An 18,620-nucleotide genomic window follows, 5' to 3' on the forward strand; every position below is an offset into this window, starting at 1 on the left:
CACCTCTGGGGGGATCCCATGTTCCATGCCTCCCCAACCTGGCTTCCTGATGTGGCTGGTTCAAGGCTGGTCTGTCCCAGCAGGAAAATTCATTCAAATATTAATTCATGTGTTTGTTCCCTTGGGCTTTTTTTCCCTTTCTTCTCTCTTCTTTCATTCCAGCAGGGAGCAGGCTCTGGGGTTCCTGTCCTCAGGGGATGTTTGTGACATGTCAGAAAGCAGTAATAGGTTGCAAAGATTTCCCTTCCTGTCTTTTGTTTCCAGAGTTTGAGTCCCTTGAGGAGATTCTGCTGGGTTTTGTGGTGGGTGTGAGCAGAGAGGGAGGCTCTGAGGATGAGGGGAAAAGAATACCATCTTCCCTAAAATAAAGCCTGGAAAAGAGGAAGGGGCAGAGACAGAGCAGTCTGTGGGTTCCATGAGCAGCAAGGAGCCACGTACCCTCTGAGACAGGGCCCACAGAAGCAATTCACCTCCAAGGGGCAGGATGCAGGGTGACCTAGGGAGGCTGGGCTCCCATGTTGCCAGCCTCACCAAGACTCTGCTCCAAGCATGGTAAAGGAACCACATGGGCCAGGATGGCAAGTGGGCATCACCATAGTGACCACAGTGGGCTGATGCTGATGTCTGCTGAGCAAGGGGCACCCTGGTGCTTGGGCACTGTGTAAGACACAGGACCTTTGCTTCACCTTGGTCAGAGAGCTCTGAGAAAGGCTGAGATTGAATTTCTTGATGATCTGGCAGGATGGGCATTCACAGTAGAAATTAAGTTGATTTTTAAATAAAATAAAGAATGTCTGTTTTATACATGCTTTAGGTCTGAGGCAAACCTTATTTGACAACTTTCTCCCCTGTGGACCCTGAGCTCTGCAAGAGCAGGATTCATGTTTATCTTGTTTTCTGTTCAAACTCTTGTGTCTAGCAAGGGCCTAGGGTGAAATAGTGGTTCAATTGAAAGAGGAGTGCAAGAGATGGTTCTAACCAGCAGTGGGTGTAGCCAATGCCAGGCTTTTTGGGGAAAAAAATGAAAGCAAGAGGAGACGCCATCATGCTCCCAGGGAGTTCTTGAACTGCTGATGGTTCCGAGACAGGCCAAGGGTCCACAGAGCACACCAGGGCTAGTGGAACTACCATTCCAGGACATGCCAGGCCACTGGTATATGGGCTGGTAGCTATGTATACATGAGCCTGCTCCATCTTCACTGGGACCTGCCAGCCATTCCTACACTCCTTTACACATGAGCAAACAAGCTCTGAAGGTAGGCAACTTGTTCAGCATCACATAACTAGAGAGTGGCAGGACTCAGATCCGAGCTCAAGCTTGCCTGAGTAGAAAACTCATGCTTTGACTGGGCTCGCATCTATAATCCCAGCACTTTGGGAGGCCAAGGCAGGAGGATTGCTTGAGGCCAGGAGTTTGAGACCGGCCTGGGCAATATAGTAAGACTTCATTTCTACAAAAATGTTAAAATTAGCTGGGCATGGTGGCGTGCACCTGTGGTCCCAGCTACTCAAGAGGCTGAGGTGGAAGCATCCCTTGAGCCCAGGAGTCCGAAGCTACAGTAAGCTATGATGGCACCACTGCACTCTAGCCTAGGTAACAGAGCAACACCTTGACTCAAAAAAAACCTCATACTTTATCCACTAAGCCCCCTGAGTCAGAAAGCCCTGATAAAGGACTGGAAGAATGTTTGTGGTAAGATTTGAAGGAACCTGAAATCCTACGTTGTCTTATTTTTTTGAGTAAGGCAGCCTGTGTGGATTATTCATTTATACCTTAGAGCTGCACTGCCTCATACAGCAGCTACCTGTCACGTATGGCTCTAAGCAATTGAAATATGGCCAGTCCAAATTGAGATGTGCTGTAGGCATAAAATACACATTGCATTTTGAAGACTTAGTATGAAAAAAGGAAAATGTTTCATCATTAATTTTTTACTATTGTATGTTAAAATGAGAATATTTTAGATATAGTGGTTTAAATAAAATGTATTATTAAAATTAATTTCTTTTACTTTTGCATGTGGACAAAAAAATTAGAATTACATATGTGGTTCATGTAACATTTCTTTTGGACATGCTGCCTTAAAGAGATTCAGTGAATCCTTGCTCCTTTCTGAGTCCCGTCTAAGCTCTGGGTGAGTGGTCTGGGAGGGGCGCCACAGTGGTGAGAGGGTCCTGGATAGCTGAGAGAGAGTGCTGGAGTGAGTGCTGCCCCAGGAAACAGGAGGACAGGCTGGGGACAGACTGATCACTTCCCAACATTTTTTATCAGGAAGGGGCAGGGTAAGCAGAAGCTTCTGAGTTCCTTGCCTGGGTTCCCTGTTCTCATAAAGAGTAAAAACAACCACAATGTCGTCTGCTCCCATGTGTACATTCCTATTTGGTCTACACTGCACTTTTTTTTTTTTTTTTTTTTGAGACAGAGCCTTGCTGTGTCTCCCAGACTGGAGTGGTGTAATCTCAGCTCATTGCAACCTCCGCCTCCCAGGTTCAAGCAATTCTCCTGTCTCAGCCTCCCGAGTAGCTGAGACTACAAGCACACACCACCACACCTGGCTAATTTTGTATTTTTAGTAGAGACGGGGTTTCACCATGTTGGCCAGGCTGGTCTTGAACCCCTGACCTCAGGTGATCTGCCCGCTTTGGCATCCCAAAGTGCTGGGATTACAGGGGTGAGCCACTGCGCCCAGCTACACTGCACTTTCATATCTATCATGTCATTTAATTCCCACAATGGTCTGTCTGGTGCAGGGATTATTATTGCGCCTATTTTACAGAAGAGAAGACTGAGGCCCCAAAAGGGGAAGTGTCACCCAGGCAGTTATTGGCAGAGCTCTCAAACCAAACCCAGGTTCTCTAGTCTCCCTGTCTTAGTCCTGTCTCCTGCTGTGAAAGAGCATGAGGTTTGGAACAGGAGAGGAGTGACAGACCTTCAGGGCCTGGGTGGTCAGGGGCAGCATCCAGGGAGAAGTGAGTTTTGGGGTTTGGGTAGATAGAAAGGGAGAGCAGATTTGAAGCAGAGGCACGGTGGTGGAAGGAGCCTGTCTTGTGCAGGATGCAGTGGGGACACCAACCTGATTACAGCAGTGCTTGACTGGGGCAGGAGCTGGGGCCAAAAGACCCGCCAGAGCCAGACTTGGGTGCTTTGGAAGGCCAGGCTGAGATTTTGGCTATATTCTGTGGCTACTGGGAGCCCTAACTGTCCTTAGCTCCTGACCCTGTGTTCTCCACAGATTTCTGCTGCTTGCCCCCCATCTGTTTTGAGGACAGCTGAGTAATAATGGGCTGCAGAAACAGGAAACGCGCCTCTGCTCAGTGCAGGGACTGCAGTGTGACCCATCTGGGCTGTGTTTGCTTGGGTCAGCAGCCCTGGATGGAGAAGGCTGCTGGAACTTCCCTTCTGGGGGCTCTTTGCTGATTGCTGCAAGCCTGCTGGACACCATGTGCTGTGTGTGGCTCAGCCCATGGAAGGCCTTCCTGTCTGCTGGGCCCCTAGGGATCCAGGCACTATCCGTGGTGACAGCTGAGTTCCTGTTAAAAGAAGGCTTTGTCCAGGGGCTAGGTTCCCTGACCCGCAGAGCCAATGTGGACTCTGGGGTGATATGGAACCCTCTGCCAGCCTCGGGTTCCTTCACATATCATCAAGGGAAGCAGCCACGGGGATGGGAGATCTGCTTAACTTCCTCACATCCCATGAAAGAGAGTGTTTTCTCAGTAAGAGCTGAGTTTCCATGAAGAATGAAACACGTTCCCAGCTTTCTTTTTTCTTTTCTTTTTTCTTTTTTTTTGAGGCAGAGTCTTGCTCTGTCACTCAGGCTGGAGTGGTGCAATGACACGATCTCGGCCAACTGCAACCTCCGCCTCCCAGGTTCAAGCGATTCTCCTGCCTCAGCCTCCCAAGTAGTTGGGATTTCAGGCGCCCGCCACCACGCCTGGCTAATTTTTTGCATTTTTAGTAGAGACGGGGTTTCGCCATGTTGGCCAGGCAGGTCTTGAACTTCTAACCTTAGGTTAGAAATCAGTATATTAAAGAGACAGAGAGCTGAATTTATTATACATTTAAAAATAACAAAGACACTTTGGGAGGCTGAAGCAGGTGGATCATCTGAGGTCAGGAGTTCAAGGCCAGCCTGGCCAACATGGCGAAACCCCAACTCTACTAAAAATGCAAACCTTAGCCAGGCATGGTGGTGCATGCCTGTATTCTAGCTACTTGTAAGTCTGAGACAGAAGAATCACTTGAGCCCGAGAGACAGAGGTTGCAGTGAGCCAAGACTGCGCCACTGAACTCCAGCCTGAGTGACAAAGCGAGACTCCATTTCAAAATAAATAAATAAATAAATAAATAAATAAATAAATAAATAAATAAAACTAAGAGAGGGACCAGGGCCAGGTGTGGTGGCTCACGCCTGTAACTCCATCTCTTTGGGAGGCCAAGGCAGGCAGACCACTTGAGGCCAGGAGTTCAAGACCAGCATGGCCAATATGGAGCCTGTAGCCTATAATCCCAGCTACTTGGGAGGATGAGGCAGGAGAATTGCTTGAACCCGGGAGGTGGAGGTTGCAGTGGGCCGAGATTGCACCACTGCACTTCAGCCTGGGTCACAGAGTGAGACTAGGTTTCAGAAAAACAAAACAAACCAAACGAAACCAACAACTAAGAGAGTATAATTGGAACATTTGTAACACAAAGAAATAATACATTCTATTGATTGGTTATACATTGAAAAATCAATTTAAAAAATAAGAAATGATAAATTCTTTCTTGTTTCCTGAGGTATTGGATACCCCATTTACCCTGATATAATTATTGCACATTGTACGCCAATTCAAAATATCTCACGTAGGCTGGGCACAGTGGCTCATGCCTATACTCCCAGAACTTTGGGAGGCTGACGGGTGTGGATCACTTGAGGTCAGGAGTTGGGGACCAGCCTGGCCAACATGGTAAAACCCCATCTCTACTAAAAATACAAAAATTAACTGGGTATGATGGCGGGTACTTGTAATTCCAGCTACTCAGAAGGCTGAGGCAAGAGAATCACTTGAACCCTGGAGGCAGAGGTTGCAGTGAGCCGAGATTGTACCACTGCACTCCAGCCTGGGTGACAGAGAGAGAGAGACTCTGTCTCAAAAAACAAACAAACAAAAAAACCCAACCAACCAAACAAACAAAAAAAAACTCATGTACCTGATAAACATATACACCTACTATGCACACATAAAAATTTGAAAACATTTTTAAAAAGAAAATGAAAAAATGCAAATTTTCAAATAAAAGAATATATTTAAATCAAAGAAAGGAGAGAGAACTGCACTCCCACGCTTATTGCAGCACCATTCACAGTAGCCAAGATATAGATTCAACCAAAGACTCCATCAATGGATGAGTGGATAAAGAAAATGTAGTATGTATACCCAATGGAATACTATTTGGCTTTAAAAAAGAAGGAAATCCTGTCATTGTGAAAACATGGATGAACCTAAGGGCATCATGTTAAGTGAAATAAGCCAGGCACAGAAAAACAAATACTGCGTGATCTCACTTAGGTGTGGAATATAAAAAAGTCAAACTCATAGAAGCAAAAAGCAGAAGGGTAGTTACCAGAGCAAGTTGTTAGTCAAAGGATACAAAATTTCAGTTAGACAGGAGAAATAAGTTCAGACCATCTATTGTACATCATGATGAGTCCAGTTAATAACAATATATTGCATACTGGAAAATTGCTAAGAAAGTAGGTTTTAAGTGTTCTCACCACACACACACAAAGATAAGGAAGTGAGGTAAGGCATGTGTTAAACAGCTTGATTTATCCACTCCCCAATGCATACATAGATCAAAACATCATGTTCCACCATAAATACATACAATTTTTACTTGTCGGTTGAAAAACTAAATTTAAAAAATAAAAAAGTTCAAAACCATGTAAAAAGGAAAAGCATATAAGGTTAGAAAAAAGGCACTTTTTCTGTTAGTTTTCCCCTTCAGAGCTGGCCTGCTCTGAGAAAGATGCCAAGAACAAGCACTCCTGTTTACTGTGCCTGCGCTTTGGCACTGAACTGCCCACCTCACTGCTTTGCCTCACTTCATTCTTACAAAGACGCTGAGATGCAGATGTTACGGTTATACCCATTTTACAGATTTCAGAATTAGTAAGTAGCAGAGCCTGGCTGGTATGGTGCGGCCACCATATTGCATGGTAGATCCATCTGACAGTACTAGCTTCTTAAGCATATCCTGAGAATGATCCTATGGCCTAAACAGAACGTGCGTTTGGAGTTCTTTTTTTTTTTTTTTTTTTTTGAGATGGAATCTTGCTCTGTTGTCTAGGCTGAAGTGCAGTGGCGCAATCTCGGCTCACTGCAACCAATGCCTCCCAGGTTCTAGCGATTCTCCTGCCTTAGCCTTCCAAGTAGCTGGGGCTACAGGTGCACACCACTACACCCAGCTAATTTTTATATTTTTAGTAGAGACACGTTTCACTATTTGGCCAGGCAGGTCTCAAACTCCTGACCTCAAGTGATGTGCCCACCTCAGCCTCCTAAAGTTCTGAGATTACAGGTGTGAGCCACCACACTCAGCCTCATTTGGAGTTCTGAGCTAAGGAATCTGGGAGTGGCCAACCCAGAGATTCGTTTCTTATTTATGAAGGACATCTGAACCCCCAGCTCATTTCATGAAACACAGGCTGTATGAAAGATCAAGGCCCTTTGTTTTGGGTTAAGTGAAGGTTGCCAGGTGGAGGGTGCCATAGGATTTGCATGGTTTTTAGAAATGGCAGTGATTCTCTGTCCAGCCCACCACCAATGGACCACCCTGTATGTAAGTTCCCTCAATAAACCCTATGTCTTGTTTGCTGACTCCGAGTCTTCTCTTCAGCTCCTTGAGCATGGTGCCACCCCTATTGAAGTCAACAGGCCTCCAGCATGACATGTGTCTAACCCCTGCCATGTCTAGCCCTGTCCCTGCCACTGCAGGATGCCTTAGACATCACGGAAGCTCACATGGTGCCTCTTGGGCCTGATCAGCGACCTTTCATCTCTTCTTTAGCTTCAGTCTCCTCCTCTGACAAATGGCAGTATTGGACTAGCTCAGCTGGTTTTTAGGAACAGAACCCTTTTCCCAATTGAAATCTCATTCTTTAGATTTAGTCTTTAGACAGGTATGAAAACACACACTTCAGTCCGAGCAGTTCTATATTCTGTGTGTGTGTGTAGAGGGGTGGAAGGCCCTTAGCCCTGCTCGGTGATACCCCTCCTCCTCCTCCCTATGGTGGTACCCTTGGGGTTCTGTGGGGTTCAATTCAGAAAACCACTCAAGCAGATCGCCCCAACAGGGCCTCAAGCCGTGATGTTAAAGGAAGCTCTATGTGCAGACCTGGTGGTCTGGGGAAGCCTTTCCTCAGCTCTTTGGTGCCAGGAGCTGGCTTTGTACAGACCGGTGCAAGGGCCTGTGGTGCTGTCCAACCTCTGGACATGTCTTTAACCCTCTATGGGCCAATCCGTCCATCAGTGAGATGCAGCGGGGTCTAGAGGCAGTGCCTGCAAAGAGGAGGCACTGGGGGCTAGGAGGACTGCAGCACCTCAGAACTCACAGATGCTGCCGTGGAGACACAAAGTCCCAGGGAAATGGGAGCCTCCTGGCTGGGTAAATCCTGATAGACCAGCCCTAAGTCCTGGGTTTTAAGGACCATTGCCACCTCACACTCCTGTCCTCCATCTCTGACCATTCTCCCAAAGAAGTACATCGAAGTTGATGACTGGAAGACAGTGGACATCACAGGCTTACAGACTCTTAGCCAAAATTGCAGCCATTTAGAAATGTGGATTTGGGGAGTCACAGACCATTCGAGGCACAGACTTTTAGAATAATGTAAGTACTTGAGAAGCTCTATTAGGAACACAGACTTTAAAACCATATAATTTTAGAATCCCAAACTCTCAGACATATTCCAGAAATAACAGACACATAGATTCCTGGTCTCTGTGGTCAGAGTCCAGTGGTACTCAGAGGCTGGAGAGGGACAGGGGTCCTCATGGAACCCTGGCTTGCCTGCCAGGAAGTAGCTCTATGGGCCCCTCTGAGCCCCTGACCCAGTCCCAAGCACAGGTTCTCAGAAGGACCAGAGGGCATGGTGGGCACAGGAGAGTTGCTGGCTGAATGGGAGCACCACCACCACCACAGGGACAGATGGGGAAGAAGAATCTGTCAGGAAGCCCTCAAGAGACCATCTTTACCCCCACAGACCCTGCAGAGCCATCTACAAGGAGTCCTTGGGCCTAGCAGGACCTTGGGGACTGGCTGATTATAGGCAGGAAGACTGAGGCCTAGAGGGAGGTGAGGCCTGTCCTGGGTCACTCCTATGAGGATCTCTCGGTAGCACCTGAGCTCCGAGGCCACAGATACAGGGACAGAGCCAAAGGCAAGAAAGTGGGGCTCCTGTCCCCTCCCATCCCCTGCATGGCCTCCCCCAATCCCATCTCCTACTCATCTACTCTACTCTTCGTGGGGACTGCTAATGCCCCCTGCCCCCCAGGCAGAGAATCCCATAATCATGGCCATGGGAGAAACCTGAGCTGTCATTCATCATTCCCCATCTCTCTGCATCTGGCCTTCCTTCACCTTCTCAGACCTCCTTGGGGCAGGGGCTGTGGAATGTACCCCTCTTTTCCCCTGTAAAAATGCTCACATATTGCTCCAGAGACAGTGAGTCATTTAGAGATGGCCTTGAACTTGTCAGGGGCGACAGACTTTGTCTGATCTGCTATCCGTTCGATAGATAGAGACACTGAGGCCAGAAACCTTCTCTGGGCCACATAATTCTTGTATTACATACTGCCATCTCCTGGATATCTTTAAAAACAGCATTTACTTTGAAGAGGGTATTTAGGGGACCCTGGAATCCTGAGCCTGGGAGGGAACGCCTGGTGAGATTTCAGAGTTAGCTCTGCCCTTCACTTTCTCCTCTTGCCCATTCTCTCATCCTGCAGAAGATACACATCCCATGTCTGGAGGTCTGGACTTTCTGGAAGCCAGTTCAGCCTCATTGGGCCTTTGCTCCTGGTTTATTCAACTCCCCATTGGTGGCCCTCCTGAGCCAGGCCAACCAGCTTTACTGCAAGCAGACCCGGCCAAGGCAACCTCAGGGAGGTGGAGGAACAATTCCTCCCACATCAATATTTATTGCCTGAGAGCTGCTGGAAGCAGATCATCATGTTCTTAGCCCTTGTTTCTTTTTAAAGAACCTCTCACCCCCTTCCCTCCCCACTCCCCATCCCCAATGTGCTGACAGAATGAATCTAGACAGCCAGACAGGTTCACAGCTGGGGAGCCAGAGTTTCAAAGCATCATAGAGACACAGCTCTTAAAATTTAAGTCTCTGAATCATAGCAGCTCCAACTCAAGGAATCGTGCATTCTCGGAATCCGAGGCACACAGGATATTGCTCCAGGAACCTAACCTCAGCATCTTACACAGCAGCACAGAATGCGGAAGTGGCTTGCTGCTCAAGGTCATATGGCTGGCATGTGACAGAGCCCAGTGCAGTCTCCCACCCCTAAACTTTGCTTCTGCCACCTATCCCACCCATGGCTCAACTGGCATTCTTCTCTGTTAAAATTTAGGACTCAATTTGGAGATCATCCGTAACCAGCAATGTAGGCTCTCTCTCTTTCCTTTATGAACATCACCTCACCTCTAAGTTCTAGGAATTTCATCGTATCCAAACTTTGGCCTGAGCTAGGCAGAATCAGAAAGGCCCATCTGTGGTTTCAAACTGTCTTCTTCCCCTGAAATTGCTCACTCCCTGGCAGCTGCTTCCCCCTGCCTCTGAGACAGCTGCACCCAATCCCAGCATCAGCCCAACTCATCACTGTCTTGGGGACATCCCACAACAGGGCAGCTATGTGTAGTCCCCAACCTGGGTAGCTCCCAGATGCACCTCTATCCCCTCACTGCCGATGCATGGCTTCCACCTGGCCTGGACCACCATCAGAGCTGTCTGATTTCTCTCCCTGCCCCCACCCTCTCCAAACATATTCAAATACATCAACCTGCCACAGAAATGCTCTTGCAGCAAAAACATTCAACAGGATTTTTATAAATTGTCCCTTTGAAATTAGAATTACTTAGCAACAAGTAAGTTACTTAATTTGTGATTGTCTGTGATTTCTCAACAGCCACCTCCCATACTTGGCAAAGAGGAAATCTAATGCACAAATTTTCAGAATGTAATGAAATTTGTGTAAGTATTTAAAAAAATTAATGAACTTGACATTACTGGCATGTAATTAAACTTTTAGGCCTGGCACGGTGGTTCACACCTGTAATCTCAGCACTTTGGGAGGCCGAGGTGGGCAGATCACCTGAGGTTAGGGGTTCGAGATCAGCCTGGCCAACATGGTGAAATGCCATCTCTACTAAAAATACAAAATTAGTCAGGCGTGGTGGCGCACGCCTGTAATCCCAGCTATTTGGGAGGCTGAGGTGGGAGAATCACTTGACCCTGGGAGTTGGAGGTTGTGGTGAGCCAAGATCTAGCCTGGCCAATAGGGTAAGACTCCGTCTCAAAAAATAAAAATAAATAAATAAATAAACTTTAAAAATTGTTTCTATTTTGTCATTTTCTTTTTAATTTGAAGCCAATTTTGTTGTTTTTCAGGCCTCGTGTTTTTGTGGGTACCTGGAAAACTTGGAAGTCCCTGGCCCAGAATACTCTGTTCTGCCTAGTGGCTCATGTGATCCTGTCCTCTCCTACCAGCTTTGTGACCCTGGGCAAATCCCTCCACTGGGCTGGGCCTCTGTGTCCTTTTCTGAGGAGAGACCCACCTGCCGCAAGAGTGGAGAAGGGGGATTCTAGACACCCTGGAGCATCACACCGGTCGTGACTTGTCCGTGAGTCTGTGTCCTCCCTAGACTGTGCCCGCTGGAAGGGTGGAGGCTATGGACTGACCTTCAGGTACAGCCTGGGCCCTGCACTCCGTGCATGTTTGTCCCCTTCACTGTCCCCGAAAGGGCCAGGTTTATTTCTATAGCCAAATCTTTCACGCAGGATGTTTCTGTGCCTGGAATCTCTGTTCCTCTCTCCTTTCTGTGCTTCCACACATCCTTCAAAGTCCAGCTGAAATCCCTCCTCTTCAGGGAAGTCTTCCCAGACTGTCCTACCCACTCTCCCAATTTTTAACATTCCTATGGCATGTTCAGAATTTACAAAAACTTTAAGTTATGAGCACAGAGGCCATACTGTAGTGGTTAGCATGGGGGCATGGGCTCAGAGAGGTGCGGGTTCTCATCCCAGCACTGCCCTTGCTTGCTGGCTTTGTGATCTTGGGTAAGTCACTTTCCAACATTGGCTCTGGGTCTCCTCAGCTGTGGAGAGGGCAGGTGATATTCACTGTGCAAGGCTGTCAGAAAGATGTGGTGGAGCCCAGGCAGAAAGCATAGTGCCCAGTGGGGATGCAGTGTAATTTTTTTTTTTTTTTTTTTTTTTTTTTTTTGAGACAGAGTCTTGCTCTGTCACCCAGGATGGAGTGCAGTGGCGTGATCTCGGCTCACTGCAACCTCCACCTCCCGGGTTCAAGCGATTCTCCTGCCTCAGCCTCCCGAGTAGCTGGGACTACAGGTGCCCGCCACCGCAGCCAGCTAATTTTTTGTATTTTTAGTAGAGATGGGGTTTCACCATGTTAGCCAGGATGGTCTTGATCTCCTGTTCTTGTGATCTACCTGCCTCGGCCTCCCGAGGTACTGGGATTACAGGCGTGAGCCACTGCGCCCAGCCAAAGTGTAATGTTACAAAGGAGAACAAGTGGGTGGGGCTGGAGCCTGGACCCAGACAGGTAACACGGAGGGAGCTTACCTTCCTGGCAGGTGAGTCTGTGACTGCTAAGACCTTTCGCCGAAACTGAAGCTCATGTTTTTCCTTGGGCATTTCCTTGGGGAAGAAGAAGTAGGGGATGGCAGCCAGGGCCACTGAGCCAGCAGCAATAAGGAAACCCAGCCACCAGGCACCCACCCATCGGGGGTCCTTTATGGTCAGGCTGATACCACCTGGAAGAGAACAGCATGGTGACGTTAGCGTCAGGATGATAGGCTGTCACTTCTAAGCCACCATCCTGGGACTGGCCTCTGAGACAAGAGGTGGCCCAGGCTGGGAGTCAGGAGACCTGAGTTCCAGTCTGCTCTGCCAGGTGTGTCCTGTGTGACCCTGGGCAAGTCCTTGGCCCTTTCCGAGTCTTGGCTTCTTCAACTACTGAGGCAAGTAGTGCAGTGGTCAAGGCCATGGACTCCGGAGGTGAACTGCTGGGTCTGAATGCCATTACTAACTCATAACCTTGGGCAAGCTACGTAACCTCTTTGTGCCTCAGTTTTTGTCCTTTGTGAAATATAGATATTAGTAGCTTCCAAATCATAGAATTGTTGTGAAAATTAAAGAAATTAATAGATGTGAAGCACTTAGAAGAGTGTGTGCCATAGAGGTACCTGCCCATCCTCCTCTTCCTCCTTCTCATTACTATTGTGATTATTATTCTCAAATGAATGGTTAGGATTACTGTTGTGTTTCTCAGACCTGTGTTATCCCCAGGGATATTTGTCAAAAATTGCCTTACCGAGGACCCACTTAGAATGACCACAGAGTGGGGTGGGAAGGTGATCAAGGAACCCATACCTTTAACAAGTTCCCCAGATGATTTTGATCCCTACCTAGGTTTAATTAGAACTAGATTATCCCAGATGTGCCTCCTGGCTGGAACACACAAAGCTCCTGTCATACTTCTTAATCCCAAGGCTGAGTTGCGTACATTCTCCTTCAATTTCCACAGCATCCGAAAATGCTTCATAAAAATACAAATGGGTGCAGTGACTCAGGCCTGTAATCCCAGCACTTTGGGAGGCTGAGGTGGAAGGATCATTAGAGGCCAGGAGTTCGAGACCACCCTGAGCAACATAGTGAGGCCCTGTCTCTACAAATAAATTAAAAAGTTAGCCAGATGTGATGGTGCACACCTGTAGTCTCAGCTACTCGAGAGCCTGAGGTGGGAAGATTGCTTGGTCCCAGGCATCCAAGGCTAGGATTGTGCCACTGCATGAGGGGCGGATTGTGCCACTGCATGAGGGGCGGAGTGAGACCCTGTCTCAAAAATAAGAAAAACCAAATGCTCCTTGATATAACAACCCCACATGCAGAGCTGGTTCCCCTCGTGCTTGATCCTAAGTTCCTCCCAGGCAGGGACCAGAGGACTCAGTTGGCACTTAGCAAATGTACCTGTAACGCTGGGGATGGGTTTGGCTTTTGCACTGATTAGACTTGATTCTCTCCTTACTTTTTAATCTCCCCTGCCTCCATGTCAGGCTAGTGAGAACATGTACCTCTCCAACCCTCTGCTTCTCTCATATCAGTCTGTGCCTGCAGCTGGCATGATCTGCCTACCCTGTGAAATCCCCCATGGAGAAGGGAGTTTTGAGGTGGCAGGTTGGTCCACAGAAATGTCACATCTGCCTGTGGAGATGCCCCGTCTGCCTGGACAATGTCAACAGTCAGAAAACATACCCCCTTGCATGGAGCTGAGGTGTGTCGGGGAAATCTAGGGAACCCCTGACTCCCAGGACTTTTCCTTCAGGGGAGGGAGAGGTTGCAGCCAGAGCCCACACTCTGGACCCAGCCTTCCAGAAGGAAAGCGGGCGGGGCAGGGCTGTCCCTCGTGGCTGCTGCTCAGAGCTGTGCAGACCTGTCCTGGCTGCAGGCACTTGTGGGCAAAAGCTGGGGAACAAGAAGCAGTGTCTGCATGTTCATTCAGACACACACACATTACCTGAGTCTCCTAGGACCTGGCGGAAAGTCTGCAGGTGAGAATGGCAGGAGGCAGGAGGCACATCTGGAGCTGCTTGGTTTGATGAGTTAGGAGCTGGGATGCCACAGTGACACGCTCTAACAGGAGTACCCTACTGCTCTCCAAGGACTCCAGAGCCCCGGAACCCCCAACACCCCTCCCTCCTGGCCAGCTTCTGACCAAGCGTCAGTCCTATTCCTTGGCCCACTCTGACCACTGCCTGAACCAGAGACTACTGTTTCCCAAATGGTGCCCCTGGCAGTTTCCTAGGCTCTGAGCTGGTCAGAACTAGAAGGATTCTTAGAGGTCACAGTAAATGCCCCATCTGAGAGAGGCCCAGGGTAATACTTTGAGTCACCAAGTTCTGCTCCAAAAGTTCTCTCCAGTGTGCACTGTCCTTTCTGTTTAACTCAAGTCTTGTTTCCCCCTAAAGACGGAGGCTCCCTATAGGTCAAAAGAGTATGGTCTTTCACCTGCCTCACAGCATGTGTGAGCAGGGGGCTGAGGGCCTGGGGAAGGTGGGGTATGGAACAAGGCGAAGACTCCTAGTAATAGTAGTGACAGCAACCACGGTTCCTCATCTGATGGCACTTTACAGTTTACCTCCACCATCTCACTGGACTCCAATCGCAGCTTTAGGAGACAGACATGACAGAGATTTTCTCACAGATGAGAAAACTGAGGTTCGAGAGGCTAAGAGGCTTGCCCAAGGTCAGTGGTGCTGTTAGGATTTGAACCGAGGTTCCCTGGCTCAGTGTCTCCTATGAGAGTGGCAGTCAGTTAGCTAGGGTCTAGCAAACGTGTGCTCCTGAGGCTCACCTTCTGGCATCTGGTTAATGTCCACATAAAGGCGCAGCATGAGGCTGCCCAGCCCAAAGGCCAGGCCTGGCCCCATCATGGTCACTGCAAACAGGATCCCTACAACACAAAGCCTGGGTTAGGATCCTCTGGCCCTGGCTTCCCTCCGCAGACCAGTGCCTGCCCAGTCTGTGATGGGCAAGAACACTCTGTCTCCCCTGGTCAGGGATGGGGAAGTCTCCAGGGCTTCCCTGGACCTTTCCTGGCCAGATGGGGCAGGGGGCAGGGACTCCACCTCCAGCCCCAACCCTGGGTCTCTCTTCCTCTCTTCCTCCTAGCTGAGCCTCGCCTGACCATCAGAGGCCAAGGGATGAGATCGGTCCTCACCGAGGTAGAGGGGCGAGTTGCTGTTGTGGGCAAAGTCATCGATGTAGGAGATGCCAAAGGGCTGAATGGGCACCCCACCCACGCCCAGTAGAGTCTGTGCCACGAACATGATCCCCACCACACTCAGATGCCGGGTTTCTGTGTAGCTCGAGCAGTTGCCGTTGGAGTGGGTCCGGGCTGGGGCTGAGGTTGTGGGCAGGCACAGGGAAGCCTTGAAGTCCTGTGGCATATCCTCTGAGAGACGACAATGAAAAAATATTACAACAATAGCTAAGACTTAAATAGCACTTACCCCGGGGGAAGGTACTCTTCTAAGTGCTGTGTATAAAAATAATTCGAGCCCCACAGCAAACCTTGAGGGGGAGTGCCCTCATTACGCCTGTTTCACAGGTGAGGAAACTGATGCTTAGACAGCACCTAGTAAGGGGACAGGGCCAGGATTAGAACCCAGGGGGTCTGGCTTTAGGGTCCATGCTCTTAAACTGCCCTACACCACCTTTCTGAGCAGAGGCATTTGCAAGTGCCACAGCAACGGCGGCCCCTGCGTGGGGCGGGGCGGTCAAAGGGGGTGCAGTTTGAACTGGGTCCAGAAGAATAAACACAATTTTCCAGAAAAAGAGGGAGGGGAGGGGTGTTCTAGGGAGAGGTCACAGTACAGGTAAAACCCAGGGACTTGAAAGGGCATCGTGCCAGGAGAATGAGAAGTTCAGAATGGCTAGATCACAAAGTGTGAGGGCAAGGCCAGGGTTGAAGTCACGGTGAAGCAGGGTGGGGCAGCTGGGGCTGGATTGTGGAGGGCCCTGGGGCCCTTGGCGTTCACTTTGGGGGAGGGTTCAGTGTCAGCTTGGGACACAGATGCAGTGTACAGAAAAGAATTTCTTAATTTAGTACCTGACATTTGGTGAGCAAACTTGAGGAGACCCTCACCCTATTATTATCCCAAATGTGGCTGTAGAAGCAGCCTTCTCTCTGCGGCCCTCCATTTACGGAGCTGAGACTCTGAGCTGTGTCAACTCAGCCAGGAGAGCCACTTCCTTGGGCTGCAAAGAGCCATGTGAACCAAGGTCAAGAACCTGAAAGAAGCCTTCCATGGAGGCTGCCTGGGACTTGCTGTGTGACTTGACAGAGGCCCTTACCCGCTCTGGGCCTTGGTTTCTTCATCTTTCACATGAAAGAAAGAACAAAGTTTGCCCAGGTGCTGTGGCTCATGCCTGTAATCCCAGCACTTTGGGAGGCCGAGCAGGGGGGATCACTTGAGGTCAGGAGTTTGAGACCAGGCTGGCCAACATGAAGAAACCCCATCACTACTAAAATATAAAAATTAGCCAGGTGTGGTGCCACATGCCTGTAATCCCAGCTACTCAGGAGGCTGAGGCAGGAGAATTGTTTGAACCTGGGAGTGGAGGTTGCAGTGAGCCAAGTTTGCACTACCGCACTCCATCCTGGGCGACAGAGTGAGATTCCATCTCAAAAAAAAAAAAGAAAAAAAGAAGAAATTTCTCCAGATAAGGAATTCAGAAGTGGAAGAATTCAGCAGTTCAGAGCAGCAGCTAAGGTAGCGCTACCTGGGTGTGTCCTTGGGGCAGTTCCTCCCCTCTCTGAGCCTTGGTTTCCTCACTTGTGAGGAAATAATGATAATCCCTGCCTTCTGGGGTCGTGAACGTTAAGAGTGGTGGGTAGTGAGCGTGCCCAGGGATGGGGCCTACTAGACGTTAGATGTGACAATTATTAGAGAGGTTATGTCTGCCTTCCCCATCCCTGTGTCCCCAGTGCCCTGTAGAGGGCCTGGCACAGAACACAACTTCATCAGTATTGGATGAAGAATGAGTGAATGGAATAACCTGGACTGTCAGAACAGGAGGGGCGTTTGGAGATCCCTGAGTCTCTCCCATTCTTTGGGTTGATGTAAAGATGGAGGCTCAGACAGGAAAAGGGATTTGCTTGAGGATTCAGGGGCACCTATTGCAGACGGAGGTTGTATGGTAGTGAGGATGAAGAACATGTGTGTCCTTGCACAGAAAAACCTCTGTAAAGTGAAAATTCTGTACAAAGAAATGTGAGGAAGTATTGTTTTTTGGTATTCCAAGCAGTTCTCTTGACAAGTTTCCATGCAGGCCTAGAGAACCACTCCGCATTCTTCACGCACGTGCTGGGCTTTCCCATTTCCCTGCCTCTGCACCCATGCCCTCCCCTCCACCTGCAACTGCCACCTTCTCTCTAAGCTGCAGCTCAAGTGCCACCTCCTCTAACCCCTCCAGCTCCCTCCAGTTGCCAGGGTCCTTCCCTTATTCAGGACTCTAATGGCCTCCTCTGGTCACCTCCCAAGGTGCTTGGCTCTATACCTTGTGGCAGAGTTGCCCGTGCTCATGCCAACCCTGCACCCCACTGGGTCATGTCTGCTTCATCTTCTGTCCCCTATCCCTGTCCTCTGGTCTGGTGCAGAGTGGGACTTCAGAGGTGTGAGCTGGTGGGAGGGTGAGGGAGGAAGGCTGTTCTCTGACAGTCTTCCTCCCCTAGGAAGGCTTCCTCCATGGCAGGCTGGAGTGTGGGCTCCCCCCGGCCCCGTGCTTCCCTCATCACACAACTGTTTTTTGTTTTTTCTGTCTCCTCTCCCAGGCTGGGAGTTCCCTAGAGTAAAAAGAACTGATTCCCCTGAGAGGCTCAGGCACGAAGTAGGCAGCATTAAGAGTTTGTTGGGTGTTCCACTGGATGGATGAATAGATAAATAGATGGATGAGTAGGTGGATGGATCGATGGGTGGATAGATATGGATGAATGGATAGATGGACAGATGGGTGAGTGGGTGGGTGGGTGAGTGGGTAGGAGAGGGAAGGAATAAAGTGAGGGCTCAGGTTGTTAGGGTCATTCTCTAAGAGACAGGCATCCCTTTGTCAAGTAGGGCCTCAACAAAATCCCACTGGGCTGAACATGGCTTCACCATTCCTGTCCAGAATTCTTTCATTTTTAAAATTTGTTCATTCACTCATTCATTCTTTCTTTTCCCAATGTCTTTTATGAGGATTAAATGCATGACTACACATTAAGTGCTTAGAGCAGTGTCTGGTGAATAGTGAGTAGTGTATGACACTATTATTACTACACAGGCAATTCCTGAGGGTCTACTGCATGCCAGGCCCTCAAAGTAGGCTGCGCTGTAAATTCACCCCCACTTAAAAAAACCCACAGTGACATACAAGCAGGCCCTCACCCCTCTGCACTGGGGCTGGGGCCTGGGGAGCTGGGTGGGGTGGGGGACTAGCAGCTGTCCTGGGGTGCTGGGGCATATCCTGCCCGATGAAGGCCTGTGGGTGGGCCCCAGCGCAAAGCAATACAGAAGCTCATGTCCCATTCCTGCCCAGCCCTGCTGCTCTTACCGGGGCTGGTGTTGTCGTAGCGGTATGGCTCTGAGATGAAGTGCGGGAGAGTCATGAGCAGGCCCGCCAGGGCCACAAGTATAGCCCCATAGCCAATCATTCGTGGTCGGTGCACCCGGCTGCCAAAATAGCTCACAAACACAATCAAGGCTGTGTTCCCCACCTGCAAAGGGACCAGGTGACCCATTAAGGTGGAACAGTGCCCAGGGCTGGGGGCCTGCACCATCCTTGTCT

The 18,620-nt window shown here is 49.3% G+C and overlaps 1 protein-coding gene across 5 annotated transcripts in view; it reads right to left on the reverse strand.

The window, feature by feature from the left end:
• SLCO2B1 (solute carrier organic anion transporter family member 2B1) overlaps positions 1-18,620 on the reverse strand; it is a 54,782-nt gene that overhangs the window by 21,282 nt on the left and 14,880 nt on the right. For all 5 annotated transcript variants that reach the window (XR_748369.2, XM_010366804.2, XM_010366806.2 and 2 more), the window contains 4 exons: positions 18,387-18,549; positions 15,013-15,246; positions 14,647-14,745; positions 11,856-12,046 (listed from right to left, as the gene is read on the reverse strand). Coding sequence is in view for 4 of the 5 variants with exons in the window: in XM_010366804.2 (XP_010365106.1) it covers positions 11,856-12,046; positions 14,647-14,745; positions 15,013-15,246; positions 18,387-18,549 (687 nt within the window). In the remaining variant the exon portion in view is untranslated. The remainder of the gene's footprint in view (positions 1-11,855; positions 12,047-14,646; positions 14,746-15,012; positions 15,247-18,386; positions 18,550-18,620) is intronic.

This window comes from Rhinopithecus roxellana, chromosome 15 (genome assembly GCF_007565055.1).
Source record: "Rhinopithecus roxellana isolate Shanxi Qingling chromosome 15, ASM756505v1, whole genome shotgun sequence".
Classification (NCBI taxonomy): Eukaryota; Metazoa; Chordata; class Mammalia; order Primates; family Cercopithecidae; genus Rhinopithecus; species Rhinopithecus roxellana.